This window comes from Thunnus maccoyii, chromosome 1 (genome assembly GCF_910596095.1).
Source record: "Thunnus maccoyii chromosome 1, fThuMac1.1, whole genome shotgun sequence".
NCBI classification, from domain to species: Eukaryota; Metazoa; Chordata; class Actinopteri; order Scombriformes; family Scombridae; genus Thunnus; species Thunnus maccoyii.
Window position 1 is genome coordinate 23,712,051 of NC_056533.1, and position 15,211 is coordinate 23,727,261.

The 15,211-nt window shown below is 39.0% G+C and overlaps 1 protein-coding gene across 1 annotated transcript in view; it reads left to right on the forward strand.

The window, feature by feature from the left end:
* apba2b (amyloid beta (A4) precursor protein-binding, family A, member 2b) overlaps positions 1–15,057 on the forward strand; it is a 71,365-nt gene extending 56,308 nt beyond the window's left edge. Inside the window, exons 8-15 of the mRNA XM_042416659.1 lie at positions 2,640–2,675; positions 4,559–4,645; positions 7,753–7,938; positions 9,820–9,999; positions 11,350–11,562; positions 11,646–11,765; positions 12,122–12,262; positions 13,637–15,057. Coding sequence (XP_042272593.1) covers positions 2,640–2,675; positions 4,559–4,645; positions 7,753–7,938; positions 9,820–9,999; positions 11,350–11,562; positions 11,646–11,765; positions 12,122–12,262; positions 13,637–13,708 — 1,035 coding nt within the window. The 3' untranslated portion in view covers positions 13,709–15,057. The remainder of the gene's footprint in view (positions 1–2,639; positions 2,676–4,558; positions 4,646–7,752; positions 7,939–9,819; positions 10,000–11,349; positions 11,563–11,645; positions 11,766–12,121; positions 12,263–13,636) is intronic.
* Positions 15,058–15,211: the final 154 nt, after the last annotated feature.

The following is a 15,211-nucleotide window of genomic DNA, read 5'->3' on the forward strand; positions in this document are numbered from 1 at the left end:
GAGATGGATACATGTGAGCGTAGTTGTCTAGTGGGATTCATGGAGACTTAAAGAGTAGAGAATAAGAGACAGAGAAGTTTACCGAACTGTGTCTGAGTTTGAAACATGAGTTTAGGTTCAGTTGTATTTTTCAAACCGTGCATGATATCAGCAAACATCAGATTGAGATAAAAAAGTAAATAACAGCCAGCAGCTGTAGTTTTCTATAAACTCAAGTCTGTGTCTGTTTCAGCCACAATTTGCAGGATCCTATTTTTGATAATGGTACAGTAAGCAAATAAACTTTTAATGTTGTGTCCAGTAGTTAACTGAATATTTGCAGGTAGACCTACTGTATGTCAGAAAGACAATTACTCTGCCAAAGCAGAGAGAAGAAGCAGACAGACTCAGATAACTTAGGCCCTGTCCGAATCCTCACTACAGTAATACCGCCATTCAGTCCTAGTCTTCCATTTTTCATGCTCCAGCATAGTGCAAGTTGTCTCACTTCTACAGTAATGGTCCTCCAGACGGCTCCTCTTGGAGACTCAAAAACAAGTCTTAATGTATTTTGAATTGCTGCTGAAGAGAGCTGAAAGTGGTACAAGTGATTCTGAAGTATTTCAGTTTCAACTATGTGGCCTAAAAGACACCGAGCTCACCATAAGTTGGTTGCTGATGACTTAAACAAGTAGAATCTAACTTTGCAGTTTGACCTCAAAATCCTTATAGCATTCAGACGCGTCACAACTCAATTCAGGGTATTCTGAAACAAAGAGAAGCGTCTGAAAGTCCTTCAGCCCTGTTGCTGGTTCAGTCTCAAAGCCCTCTTCACCACAGTGATGCTGTCTACTGGCATCATTTCACATCTATCCAATCTGTATTCAGTTATTCTCTCACTCACTCTCTGTCATGCACAATTGCTTTCCCTGCAAAAAAAAAGTCTTGTCAGGATGAAACCATGGCAACAGTTAGCTATCACCTTTTAGTGCTCTCCCGTGCTTGGAACGGGTCCATTGAGCAAGATGTCGTCCATTATCTCCTTGATTTGTTCCTTGTGCATAAATGAATAGCTGTACAGCAACTGACATTTAATCTTTGACATTGAAATGGACACAGCCGACTGCACACAAAGCCGAGCCCACACGCGGTACAGTGAAGTCATGTTTGTACATTTGCTCCCGATCAACCCGAACACGCGCACACATCGTACGCACACGCTTAGAAACACACTTAGATCCTGTCGTGTTGAACTGAGCAAAAAGAAGTATGCCAGGTAAACTGTAGCAAGCCTTGTATAGGTTATTTATGCAGATCTTTTTTGGCATGATGTTCACTCTGTTTGATGTAATATTTATACAGCTTCATCCCCCCCACTCACTCTTTTCTGCTGTCTATCTCCCTGCTCAGCTCCTCCTCAGCAGAGTGGTAGAAGCCTCAGATGTCTGTCTTGCGTGAGAGCTGATCACAGAGGAGGAAACTTTGCAAAATGAAAACCTGAAAAAGACTCTTCCCTTTGGGCTATTTTCTCAACTCTTTTTTTTTTTTTTTTTGCTAATACTGTTTTAGTGGCCGCAGTGGCTCAGGCAAACATCCAGTCTCACACTGAGATGTGATGAGGGTCAAGATAATTTCCTCTGGTCGATGGCAGATGCAGAGAGGGTCAGTAGCTCAGCTTGAACCTTACACAGAAGTGTTGATTTTAAAGATTACATAAGTGTTAAAGAGTTTACTCCAAAAGAATATCAATGAAAGTTCAACAACTGTAGCACCAACATTAAGGCCAGAATTACTGAAGAACTAATCAAACACATTAGCTCTGCAAAACTGCTTCCATGTTTATCTAAGCTGTTTAATTCCCAACATGGTGACTTGACCTTGTATTTTTATTTTTATTTATTTATTCGTTTGATGCAGCCCAGAGAACAAACCCCAAGTGCACACTATAAATCCTTGCTCTGGGCTTTATCCACTCCCCTGCCTCTGTGAGTGTTGTTGATTGTTTTCCAGCGTGTATTTCCTGGTAATAGACTGTGACCTGACCATGGTAAGGTGGTACCAGCCGCCCAACATGACAGTCTGCAGTGAATGTTTTAATTGGCTGTAATGTGTTTAGAGATGGGAGCCTTTCTGTTTGTCTTCCTACTGGTGAATGTTCTGACCACAGAAGTGACACTTCAAAAGATAATGATAATGAGAAATAAACAACATACAAAAAAAAACAAACCCCAAACCAGCCCTTCCTAATTCAGCTTTATATAGATGTCAAGAATGCAGGAACAGTGTCAATTTATGTTTGCATGCTTTTTGATTTGTTTAAGAAAGAAAAAGCAATTATTACCCTCTGTAATTGCTGTTTTGATTTGTATCTGATAACCAACACGGCTGTGCGAACGCTACCTCCACAAACACACACACACACATGCATATATACAGTCACACACACACTCCTGCTCTCTCTCTTTCTTTCTCTGTCCCTCTCTCTACCTTTCTGAGAGCAGCGATATCACACCTGCCGTTTGGTTTGGGGCTTTTACTGTCTTACCTTCTTTTATTTACCTTCTTTATTTCCTCCTCCTCTTCCTCCTGTTTTTTGTGCTCCCGTATCCGCCGACCTTGTCCCGTCCCAACGCCTGCCCGCCCGCCTGCCTGCCTGCCAGAGGGTACAGAAGGCTGCCAAAATCAAGAAAAAGGCGGTGTGTAATAAACAGAGCGAAAGGAAGACCCTTTGGCCACTTTCCTTCCACTCTCACCTTTTCTTTTTCATTTCATTTGTGTGTGTCTGTTTCTGTGTATCCCCTCCCATCTGTGTCTCGCACATTTGTCTTGATCATTAATTTAGTTGGAGAAATCCTTTGTCAGGTTTGCCAGAACTAAGACAAACATGTTGGCAGTGAGATTCTTTCAAAAGCCCAAATGTGACAGATTTTTTTTTCAAAACTTCAAATAACTATCTAATCTAATAGGTCTGTCTTATTGTTTACAATCATTTCAGTATTAGCAAAACTGTTAAAATTATTTTGGGGAAAACTAATTAATTACTTTTTATACTGATTCTGAAGTTGTGCTGTAAGGCACAAGACTGTGGAACCACTGAGGCCAAACATTGTGTAATTGTTATTGAGATCAGAAATATATATTTACACCTTGCAAGTACAAAGTACATGCAGGTAATGCACGAAACAAGTTATGTTATAAAAGTTATGTAAACAAGGTTTGTAGGATTTAGTGATAGAGCCAGTAAAAATGCCAACCAGTTAACACAGTTTCCTCACAACATGCATGTACGAGGATAACTGGAAATAATTACAGAAATAGAAAAAATCAGTTTGAGTTTTGCTGACAACATAATAGATGGATTATAACAGCCTTTTAGCTCAAGGGCAAATACATCCTTTTATACAGCTAAGGTTTATGTCATCAGCTGCAACTCTACTTTGTGTGTGTGAAAATACAATTTTTCAAAAACAACGTTTTCACATTTTGTACTTGCTGTACATTGCTGTTAGCCTCAAGTAAGTTAAATTATGTATTTGGTAGATTGTGATTCAGTGCATGTTTGATCTCTGTGTGATTAATGCAGTGTTTCTCGGCTAATACAGAACATAATTCTAGTTCTCTGTACGCATCTTGCTGCTCTGGCTTTACACTCTGGTGAAGCTGAGATGCAGTGGAGAGAGGGATCATCTGTAAAAAATCTCAGCTTCTGGACGCATTTTGTTGTTGATGGTTTTATATTTCCCTAGAGTTCACAAACTGTGCCCGTATACTAAGCTGTGATTGAAAACTACAAGTTCACACCTGCTCTCCGGGGGCAGGCAAAAGGCATTGTGGGAAACTTGTACTTCTGAATTAGAAACAGACAAAGCAGATAAACCCAAAAATAAATTACAACACCTAATCACAAATTAACTGCTGGAATGGAACTGCATGGATTACTTTCCTTAACTCCCTGCATCTTCAGACACTTTGCAGTAATAAAACTTTAAGTACTAATGAATGCTACAAGCCTTCAAATAAATGAATTTATGAATAAATTCACATCAGTGCATGCAATATTTAATTACAACTGTATTTTACTACTATACTTTATATTTTATCACTATTTCTTCATTAAATTAAATGCATCAGCCAATTTTAATTAAGATAAATAAAATATAATTTTATTAGTCTGTGGAAATGTGTGCAGGCTTGTTCTGTGCTGAAACTGCATCGCGCTCACTGGCGTAACAGCCAGCTGGTGAGGGTTTAGTGTTAAGCTGTTTCTTGTTTCCATGCCAGCTCGCCATCCTCGTGCCAGGACAGTTGATGTAAACTAACACCACTGCCAGACACTTTCTTTTTTTCGCCTTTTCCACCTCACCTTTTAGACTCAACAACCTGTCCATCTAACTAGCATTTCCCTAGCCAGCTGGACTCTAAACGGTACATGCATGCCTGTTTTCATTTTGGATATCTACAGTGTGATTTGCCTGCATTGAACACAGGCACCATTCAGGCAGTTGTGAATCAGAACACTCAAGTTTGGTTTAAAGATCTTGATGATGTGACCAATTCTTCTGTTTGTATCTTCCTGCAGAGCGCAGATGGAGATGCTCAAACCCTCACCGAGGTTGATCTGTTCATCTCCACCCAGAGGATCAAAGTCCTCAACGCAGACTCACAGGTGAGTACAGGCGAGCACACATGCTACATGTTTTTATCCATAGTGTGTTACCTCACCTGTGAGAATAAGAGCTGTTTGAAAGCTGCCACTGAGCTATACAGAGTGCACAAAATGAGTGGTGTTGTGTCACAGCTCTCACAACTGCATCTTAACTGTAGACACAAACAGATTCTTACGAAACCCCACCACTGGTCGTTATTTATTTATTTGTTTAATCTCATGACTCTGTCAGAGCTCCCTTCGACTGAGGATAAGAGTTGACTTTGCAAAGCCAAAAATTGCTGCATGAACATCTGTGCATGGAGGGTGACTCAGAGAGCATGTAATGTACCAGCTGTTTGACTGCAGCACAATCTGCTATTATAGTTTTTAGTATAAGGGTATTTCTTCCCAGTTGAATATTAGTTTGAATATCCCAATTATGGTCGCACCTGTGCACAATTAGTCATTTGTTAAAAGGCTTTAGCAGTTACTTTATAGGCTACATACTGTAATGTTTTGTTTTCCTCAATGATTTTAGCAGACAGGCTCAGTCGAAAGTTAAAATTAAGATCCTCATGAATGAAAAAGAACATTAATCTGTCGGATTTCCTTTTATTCAAGTTATTCTCAAAGTTTCTCCCCACTTCTGCAAAAGCTTTGCCAAAGTTTTCCTACTTTTTAGCTTTACAGCAAGCAGCTGTGTGAAGCAGCAGCACACATCCTCACAGCAGGTGGGATCTTTGGTAGAAGTAGAAACGTTTCTGAGAGCTTTGCAGTTTTTGGGATCATGGTCACAGAACATTTAAATGTATATGTGATAGATGATTCATTTGCAGTATTTCAGTTAGAGCTGCTGTCTGGCTGTCTGAATGTAAGTGTGTGTGTGTGTGTGTGTGTGTGGGCAGCCGCCTGGCAGAAACTGACATGCTGCAATGCAGTGTCTATCTTCCTCCCTTTTCCATCTGGTTGCCACTGCTCCTGGCACTCTTGAGAGAGAGACTCGGAGTGAAAAGCCCTCATTCTGCAATTAAAAGGCTTGACGCGGCTTGCATGGGGTTTCTGACATTGATTCATAATAAGAACAACTCCAAAGGTGGGCTGGAACAACAACAACACTAATTAGGCTAATGTAATAAAACCACCAGACACAAAACAATTAGTTAAGTGATGTATTAAGGTAGGTAGAGTCAATGATTCTGGAGAAAGATTGTTCAACACACTGTCAAATTCAGCAAATATCGCCTCATGATCCGCTAGCTGTCCGTTCTGTGCGTGTGGTGAAAAATAATCCAGTGTTCATACACAGCACTGGCTCTGTAAATTGGAAACAAACAAAGTGGCTCGGACCAAGCCACACAACACTATTCCAGCCAATCAGCAGGGAGCATTTGTGCTCAAGACTGTCATGTGAAAGGACATGACAGTCTCCCATCTCCAGCACCTGCTGAATGGTGGGGGAGGGCTGGTGAACTGGAGAGAGAGAGAAGTCATGGCCAATTCACATAGAAAGCGTTTTCTCACGGAACAGATATGCTTCCATTTATAAATGGATAAAAATAATATAAATTTTATATATGTGTTTTGAACTTATTAACCGTACCAATGAATCAATAAATACAAACAGTGTCGATTTCTTACCTTGGACCCAACATGTAAACTATTTTGGTTCAGTAAATTTCTGCTGTCAGTCAGCCTTGTGAAGGCAGTTTGTCGGGCAGCTGACAGACAGCTGCTTCTGTGGACAGAGACGCTGAACACTGGTCAGAGTGAGAAGTGGGGAGGCTGCAGAGAGGCGGAGTGTGTGGATGAACTGTTGTGCTCACAAGAAACAATTTTTTTTTTTCCCGCTTGTGAAAAAGTGTGAGAGGAACAGATGTGGCTCTACAGCTGGTGCATCGCTCTGAGTTCCGCCATATTTCTCTTTTAGTCATTGCCTTGGAAATATGTGTTCATGAATTTGGGGGGCAGAGCTTCTGGAGGAGCATTAAGGGAGGGGTGTATTTGTTTGGGTGTTGGGTTCAAATATCAATAATCTTTCTCAAGAATGACTAACTCTACCTTTAACTGAAATAAAATTAAAATGTACTTAATATATTATATTAAAACTTGGACAAATACACTCTCAATCTGCTGTTCAGAGACAGTGCTTCTTAAAGTCTACATTATGACACAAGACAATTATTAGGCTGAGTGAACAAACATGATAACAGCATTTAAATGACTTTGTTTCATCAGCACAAACACTGTGATATTGAAACCCCTTTTGTGTTTTATGTGCACCTATTCATTATTTTCAGAGGAACGTGTACTCAAGATCTAATTTACTGGGGAGTTATTTGACTATAATCACATTAGACTGAATTCAATCAAAAGTAGGCTTGCATGCTTTCTATCAAGAATACCTTTGTCTCACACTACACTCTACAATGATCATGCGGTGTTGACATAGACAGGAAACAAATCTTCTGCACACAATAACTTCCATTCTAAATTATTACCGATGGAAAGACCCTGTTGTCAGAAGCAGGATACGACCAGTAATAGTTACAAAATATTTTGCAAAGATTTAAAGCTCAAGTAGTATCAGAGAAACACAAATACAAAGCTCAGTGTGCTTAAATATGTATGATTACGTCATTGTGTAAGTTAAAATGTGTAATAGTGATGCTGTAATTTCAAACAAAAGAAAGTGTTTTGTATTGAAATTTAAATTCCTCTTGTTCATATATTTGTACATCAAAGGCAAAATCAACCATAACACATTTCTATCATTTCTATCAGGGTGGTAAAATGTGTGAATTTGAAGCTGACCAAGAAATGGACAGACTGTGACAATGATGTCAATAAGTCTGTCACGTAGATAGTTAATAATATTTCATAATTACTGCAATATGAAGAAATGTAGTGAAAAATCAATACAAAGACATTTAATAATTTAATTATCCAGTGTCTCTGGAACAACTTCCAAAAAATGCCAAACAATGATATCATCATGCAAGATCTTGATGATGATGAGTTACAGTTAAGGGAGACGATTGTCTTCATTGCAATACGATCATTCAAATTCTGTTTAATGATAGATTTTTCATGAATACTGTATGTGATGATGGTTGGTATCCCTACAGGAAACGATGATGGACAACGCGCTCCGTACCATATCCTACATCGCTGACATTGGGAACATTGTCGTCCTGATGGCAAGACGCCGGATGCCGCGCACGGCCTCCCAGGACTGCATCGAAACTACGCCCGGGGCACCTGAGGCGAAGAAGCAGTACAAGATGATATGCCATGTCTTTGAGTCTGAGGATGTAAGTGGGGCTTAAATTGGGATTCATGTGTTTAACACATTAGTATCACATTGTTCTGATGAATCCTCTGATAGTAAGAGACAAGAAAGCCATTATAAATGTGACAGTGTTATTTGATTGACAGATGTTTTCCTCGTTCACCAGTTATCACTAATATTATAGTTTTTCCTTCATTTACATCGAATATGTTTCTTTATTTACTTGATTTTTGTTTCAATGTTGGAGATGTGGAGAAATTCTAAACAATGTTGTTATGTGACTTTAATAAACAATTAGAGCAACACACTGATGTGAAATGATGTAAATTAGCCGGTCATTTTTGATCTTTTTTTTTTTTTTTTTTTAAGATTTTTTCCCCACAGAGCTGCTGCTTGTCTTGTTGAAACAGATTCAGCAAGACTTGGCAACATGAACAATATTCCATAGAACAGCCAGCAACTCTATGTCTGTGCCAGTCAGTATAAAGGCTGGACTCCAATCTGTCCTCTGTTCGTCTAATTTTGCTGCCAGGTTTTAAAGGCCAGCCAGAGTTATAATAGAACCATTCAGCTACTCATCCATCAACTTATAAACTGTTTCTGTTATTGTAGCTTCACTTGCTGTCTGCAGTCAGTGCTTGTATACTTTTGACTTTTATATTGTTCTGAAAAATTACTTCATAGTGTATTGGTTTTTGGAGTTTTTGCCATTAATGTCAGCAGTTCTGCAAGAGATTTATATTAAAGAATGGCATTCAATTAAATATGACAATTGGGAAGACACGGCTAGAAAAATGATGGACTCTCATTCTCTTGATTTACTTTATCTCACAGCCAAGACATGTCTTCAAATTGAATTTTTCACATCACGTTTTACTCATTTCAATTTATTCCAACTTTTACTTAGCAGTAAATGTCTGTTTGGTACATTGGTGTGATTCGATGTCAGAGTGGAGGATGCTTTAAAGCAGTGGTGTCCACAGCCATGTCAGACAAGCTCCAGTACCCCTTCATCAACTCGTTAGGGCTGATTTTAACCTGGATGTTTTTAAGACTATTAATCAATAGAAGTCGACATGATCATACAAAACATAGTGATCCTGATAACGTGAATGTTTAGATTTAGTCTCTTTTTTTTCAGTTGGTTTGGTCAAGTTTGCATTTGTAAGAGCACCACTCGGAGTGGCTGAAGCTAGACATCCATTATATTTAGAGATCTTCTTTGACTGTTGTTTTCAAGCTGATTCAGGTCAGTGGAGGTGTGTCTTGTCCCTTCAGCCTATCATAGTTGGTAATTTATGAGTTATTGTGACAATGTATATACTAATGATCAGATTCACTCCAAATTTCAATCCTATTTCTGTTTGTTTTCCTTTTTTTCACCAAATCATAATTTATTTTTTAAAATAACCTGAGTTACTCCACAATCTGTTCATGTCCCCCCTGGCAACTGCAGAAGCTCTCCCTGGAGTACATCTGGTCATAAGTGCTGAGGCTGTGTGCTTGTGTCACTCCCGGTTGACATTTGATAAGCTGTAAATTAAATATCATCTATCATAAACACAGATGATTAACTTTAGTGTGGCTTTTGTTTTTCTGCCCGTTTTCTTCATTAACCTCCACTTCTGCTTATTGAAATTAGAGCAGGGAGTTGCACAGTGCTTGTGTTTTTCTTCTCTATTGTACTTTACTCTCTCAATGGGAACAAATAGCTCTTGACAGTGAAAATCAGTTTATATTATGTCTTAACATATTCTTGGCTGCCTCTGCGCGGCTATTGTTTGATGCCACCGGCTGCTCTCCTCTACTCTATTGTTATTTATATGCATCTCAGTGAAGATCAGCTCCTGTAAAACTAACAACACAAGATCACAAACACACATTATGTCATGTTTGTCTGCAGGCCCAGCTTATCGCTCAGTCCATTGGCCAGGCATTCAGTGTGGCTTACCAGGAGTTCCTGAGAGCCAATGGCATTAACCCAGAGGACCTGAGCCAAAAGGAGTACAGTGACATCATCAACACCCAGGAGATGTACAACGATGACCTCATTCACTTCTCCAACTCTGAAAACTGCAAAGAGGTCGGTCGATGCAATGTGTGCAAAGTGCCTTACAATTTCGAAGTTGTCTTTTTTTTTCTGCACATGCTTGTTTCAGTTCATGAAAAGCCGAGACAGAAACAGTGTGTGAGACTCTACATGTGTGGCAGAAATGACACTCATGCTGCAGGGCCATTAGAGAAACACACAAGTATACAGTAGCTAACTAATTAGACAGCTTAAGAGGCAGATGGTATAGTAAAATCCACTCAGAGCATGTCAACTCTAGCTTTTTTTTTTTGCTGCAGCATTTCCTATTTAGCTAACACTATGCCCTGAAAGCATTACTACAGGCTTTTTGAGAATTATAAACCATGAAACAGCTTCTGCAGAATGAGCAGAGAGGCTGCACAGGCATCACCACACAGCTGCTTTTTTAGAGCAATTTACCTGATTGGTAAGCACTGTAGGGCCTGGTGAGCAGTGGTTTTAAATTTGTGATATACTGAGGCACCTTTTGCAGGAGACATTTCTAAATAAAAATGATAGAATGTAGTGCTCTTGTTGTCGCTAGTGGGGACAAGCCTACTTTTTCATATAGTACACAGTGATGTGTTTGATATTTATTTCCTGTAATGAAAAGCAAAGCGCAGTAGTTAACTGCATGTATATCATAACATAATAAATTTTCTAGAAATTCAATATAAAAACCATTTGTAGATTAAATAACCAGATGGTTTTGTCTGTTTTTGGATAATCCATCGAATTGTGAGATCAAGGTAGTTCTTCACGTTGATGCAAAAATACTGCAAATCCGCAGTTGCTATAAAGCAGCACTGAATGTTGATTTGCTGCTTTGCCTTCAAAAGCTCAGAGATCTTGTCATGTCTCTACTATATAACAAAGGCAAAAATGGCCTCCAAAAATACTTGAAAATCTTTGACAGTTAACAATTTAATATTGTCTCACGGTATACAAAACTGTAACATAAACAAAGACCTCTCTCTCTCTGAATTTCCAAAAAAGCAAAAAGCGAATTTCCAGCAGGTATCAATAAGGAATTATATTGTTTTAAATGAAAAGGAGTTACGCATGTTCCAGCAGTTTGTAGCTGAATCAGCTGCTTCTCAGATCAAATAGAGTAAACATTAGAGAGAAGAAAAGACTGGAGCACACTGATTGATTTTTAATAGCGCAAACTGACATTTTGTGTCTTCATCAGTCAAGAAATAAAACTCTGATGAAGACACATCAGTATTGTAACATTAGCTAGTTAATCAGTGTGCTGCAGTCACATTGTTTTAATTGTAGTAGGTCAGTTCCTGTGAAGGATGAAAGTTAAAAATACCTTAATAAAACAAACTGTCCCCTCTTCCCTCTCTGCCTCCACAGCTGCAGCTGGAGAAGAGTAAAGGGGAGATCCTGGGTGTGGTGATTGTGGAGTCTGGCTGGGGCTCCATCCTGCCCACAGTTATCTTAGCCAACATGATGAATGGCGGGCCAGCGGCACGCTCTGGCAAGCTCAGCATCGGAGACCAGATCATGTCCATCAACAACACCAGCCTAGTGGGGCTGCCGCTCGCCACCTGTCAGGGAATCATCAAGGTACGAAGACACAAGACTGTGGCAGTCACAAAATAAACTCTAATAAATCATTGTTTTAAAATATATTTCTGTGTGTGTTAAAGGGCTTAAAGAATCAGGTCCAGGTGAAAATGAACATAGTAAGCTGCCCTCCTGTTACCACAGTCCTCATCAAGAGACCTGATCTTAAATATCAGCTGGGCTTCAGTGTACAGAACGGCATTGTAAGTATAAATACTTTTCTTTCTGTGAGCATGAGCATATTGCATGTTCACTGTTATGTGTGGTTTGGTATATTTATGGTATTTTTTTTATTTTCACTGTATTGGATTCACTGAAGAAACGCTGCGTCAGTTGCAATGTTCTGATTAACTGCTATTTTGAGTCTGGCAATATTTATACATCCAATACAATCCCTCCTAAGAAATCCCATTATCTTAAGCAAGGATTTCATGTGCTATCAGATTATCATTGTCTTTAAAGTCTAAACTATCTCTTCCAGCTTTAGATGCTACCTCCTAACATGATGGTGTTCTTGTTTTGTGTGTGTGTGTGTGTGTGTGTGTGTTTTACCATTCAGATATGCAGTCTGATGCGAGGAGGCATCGCTGAGCGAGGAGGAGTTCGTGTGGGCCACAGGATCATAGAGATCAACGGGCAGAGTGTGGTAGCCACAGCACATGAGAAGATTGTTCAGGCTCTGTCGAACTCTGTTGGCGAGGTTAAACAGATGCGCGCGCACACACACACACACACACACACACACACACATATATGCACAGAAAGAGGACAAAGCAAAGCAAATATCTGTGATCGATAAACAGAAATGTGTTGGTTGCCAATTCCCTAATTTTTACTATTTACTATTTGAACAATTTCAAATGCAAGAGTCTGTTGTCATGGAAGCATGGCTACAACCAATTGAATAGTTGAATGGAAAGACTTGACAAGTTGTTTGTGTGGAGCACAAGAGTCAAGGCTGTGTTTGAAATCATCCATTCACTACTCACTACAGAAGGAGCGCTATGTAGAAGACTGTACAATCAGAAGCAAAGGGCAAAATCAAAAACTAATCTTGAACACTCTTCAAGTCATCCTGCCTTCCAGTTGCATCTAAATGTACCTTTCCTTACTGCCTATGCTTTGGATGATGGTAGATATCCTGGTTAGTGACCACTGATTGTGTTGGATTGTCAGATATTTTGAGTTAGCTATAGGGTAAAATAGTTCTGACTATTCAGACCAAGGGCAACAGTTGTGTATGTGCAAAGCTTATTCTCTTCTTAGTCTCTTATTTATTTTATATTTATGAGATCTGCAGTTCCTTAACACACATTAAAGCCTGTCTCTGCAAAAAAACTTTATTAAATATGTATTTGCTGATGCAACTTGTCTGAAACAGGCAAGAATTGTTCTCTGATTTTTTTAGATATTTTACATTTTTATCTTATTGATGTGAATCTCAGACTAAAAATAATATTTAAGATATACTGAAATTGAGGGTTGCTAGATCATCAAGTCGGGTATCCCCCCATTTTTATCATCATCATGCACTTTTCACAGAAAACACTCTTACTGTTAACATTATGTGAAGTTGAAATGACAGGATCGTTTTGAGATCAATGAAGATATTGGTGGAGACGATTCAGCAACACCTTGTCTTGTCGGGACATGTCTGTACTGTCCGTACCCAAATCTACGCCCATGATTCAGACAGCACTACAAAACAGAAGATACAGTGTATTGTGTAATTTATAGTGAATAGTGAACAATTTTGGACACAGAATAAATGGTGTTGAAAGTTTTTAGGTTTAAAGTTACATTTTTTTGTTAAAGTGGAAGGAACCCCCACAATTTCTGCATTGGATTTCAGAATCTATACTTCTAGGGTCTCGTTGTTGGCAGTGTACCACAAGGCTCGATATTGGGCCCTTTGCTTTTCTGCTTCAAAGACATAACATACATGCACATAAGCAGACATACTCACTCACATATACTGTACAATCCTCTGCAGCATGATTTTTCAGTTTTAATTTAAATAAATGTTTGACCATTTTATTGAGATTGTGCTGTTTTGTTTTTCTTTCACTGCCAGATTCACATGAAGACCATGCCGGCAGCCATGTTCAGACTTCTAACAGGACAGGAGACTCCTATGTACATATAAACGATGGCAGGGATCGTTCCACAGGACAGGCTGTCAACGGTGATTGGTCATCTTTCGGGGCAAACCAAGCTGACCAGTGACCAGGGGAGGGAGTGCTTCTCCCTGATGATTCATTTAACGTTTTGGTTTTTTTTTCTTTGAGCTGATGACTTCCATTCTTCATCATCTCTTCATCGTCCGTGCTTAACATGCAATGGCCATTCTATTGACATAAGATGCTTTTCCCATCTGACCAGCTGAGGAGACGGAATGTGTTTGGATACTGTTTGTTATTTATTTGTCCTGTTTGTGCTTTTCTGTGTCACTTCAGTAACATCGTATGGATGGACTTATCGAGTGAATGCATCACAATTTATTTTTTTATATCCATGTAATGCAATATGAATCTTCTACTATACTCTTGTATAGTTTCATTTTCTTCTCTGTTTATTTATTTCTCATGTAAATACATATTTTGCTAATATTGTGACCGAAGGTGACGGGGGAGGGAGCAGCCACAGCTGCGTTGTAAATATTTATCGAATCATGCTGTTGAATTGAATGCAAACCATGATGATGGCAAAGACACAATTAAATGCCGGATATCACAGAAGTTGCCAGCAAAAAAGGGGAATGAGTTTAGTGTTTAAAATGTTGGTTTTAAATATGCTAAGTTGATATAATGTACATGTGAATCAAACCAATGCCTGCAGCAGGGGTTTATGGGAGAAACGCCATATCCTTTTGATTTACGTCATTTTACGGCAATACACAAGTTCAACCTCTGAATGGCAAAGACGTCTTTTCTAAAAATCTCATGTACAAACACTCACACCTTTAAACAACAAGCAACTCAATAAAACTATTAACATGCATCAGTTATGCTTTTGATATCAAAGCCACACGTGTGAAAAATGAAGTTTCTTTTGCGTGCTACTCTACTGAATGTTCATCTTTAGTGTTCCTGACTGAAACTCATGCATACTACGAGTGGATTGTGAATGTAACTGTGTTGTGCGAGCTGTTCCATTGCCATAAGCAGTATTAGAATGTCTGTACATAAAGAGAAACTCGTCTAGTATTGTGCTCATGTAAAAAAAAAAAAAAAAAAAGACAAAAAAACATACACACACACACACACAGGTTTAGTCACTGCAAACATCTTCCCACCTGTATGTTGGCTTTCAGTCTCAAGAGGGAAAGAGAGAACTGTGAATCACTCACTGTGACAGAAAAAGCCTTACTGTTGAGTAATGGTTTTACAATGCATTGTAGTAAAATTTTAACCATATGAACATTATCTGTGTGCATGCCTCGTAAAGTAGTATCATGTCATTGTGGCAAGATAATAAAATCTGAGCTAAACCTGGCTGGTTTTGTTGGACTGGATCAACTTGTAAGCTGCATCTTAAAGAAGTTTGTGTTATATGAAAGTCTCTGGCCTCTTGTGTAAATTTACTCTCATGATTGGACTCCTTCCAGACATTTAAATCAACACCCACATGTCTGAAACTAAATGGGAAT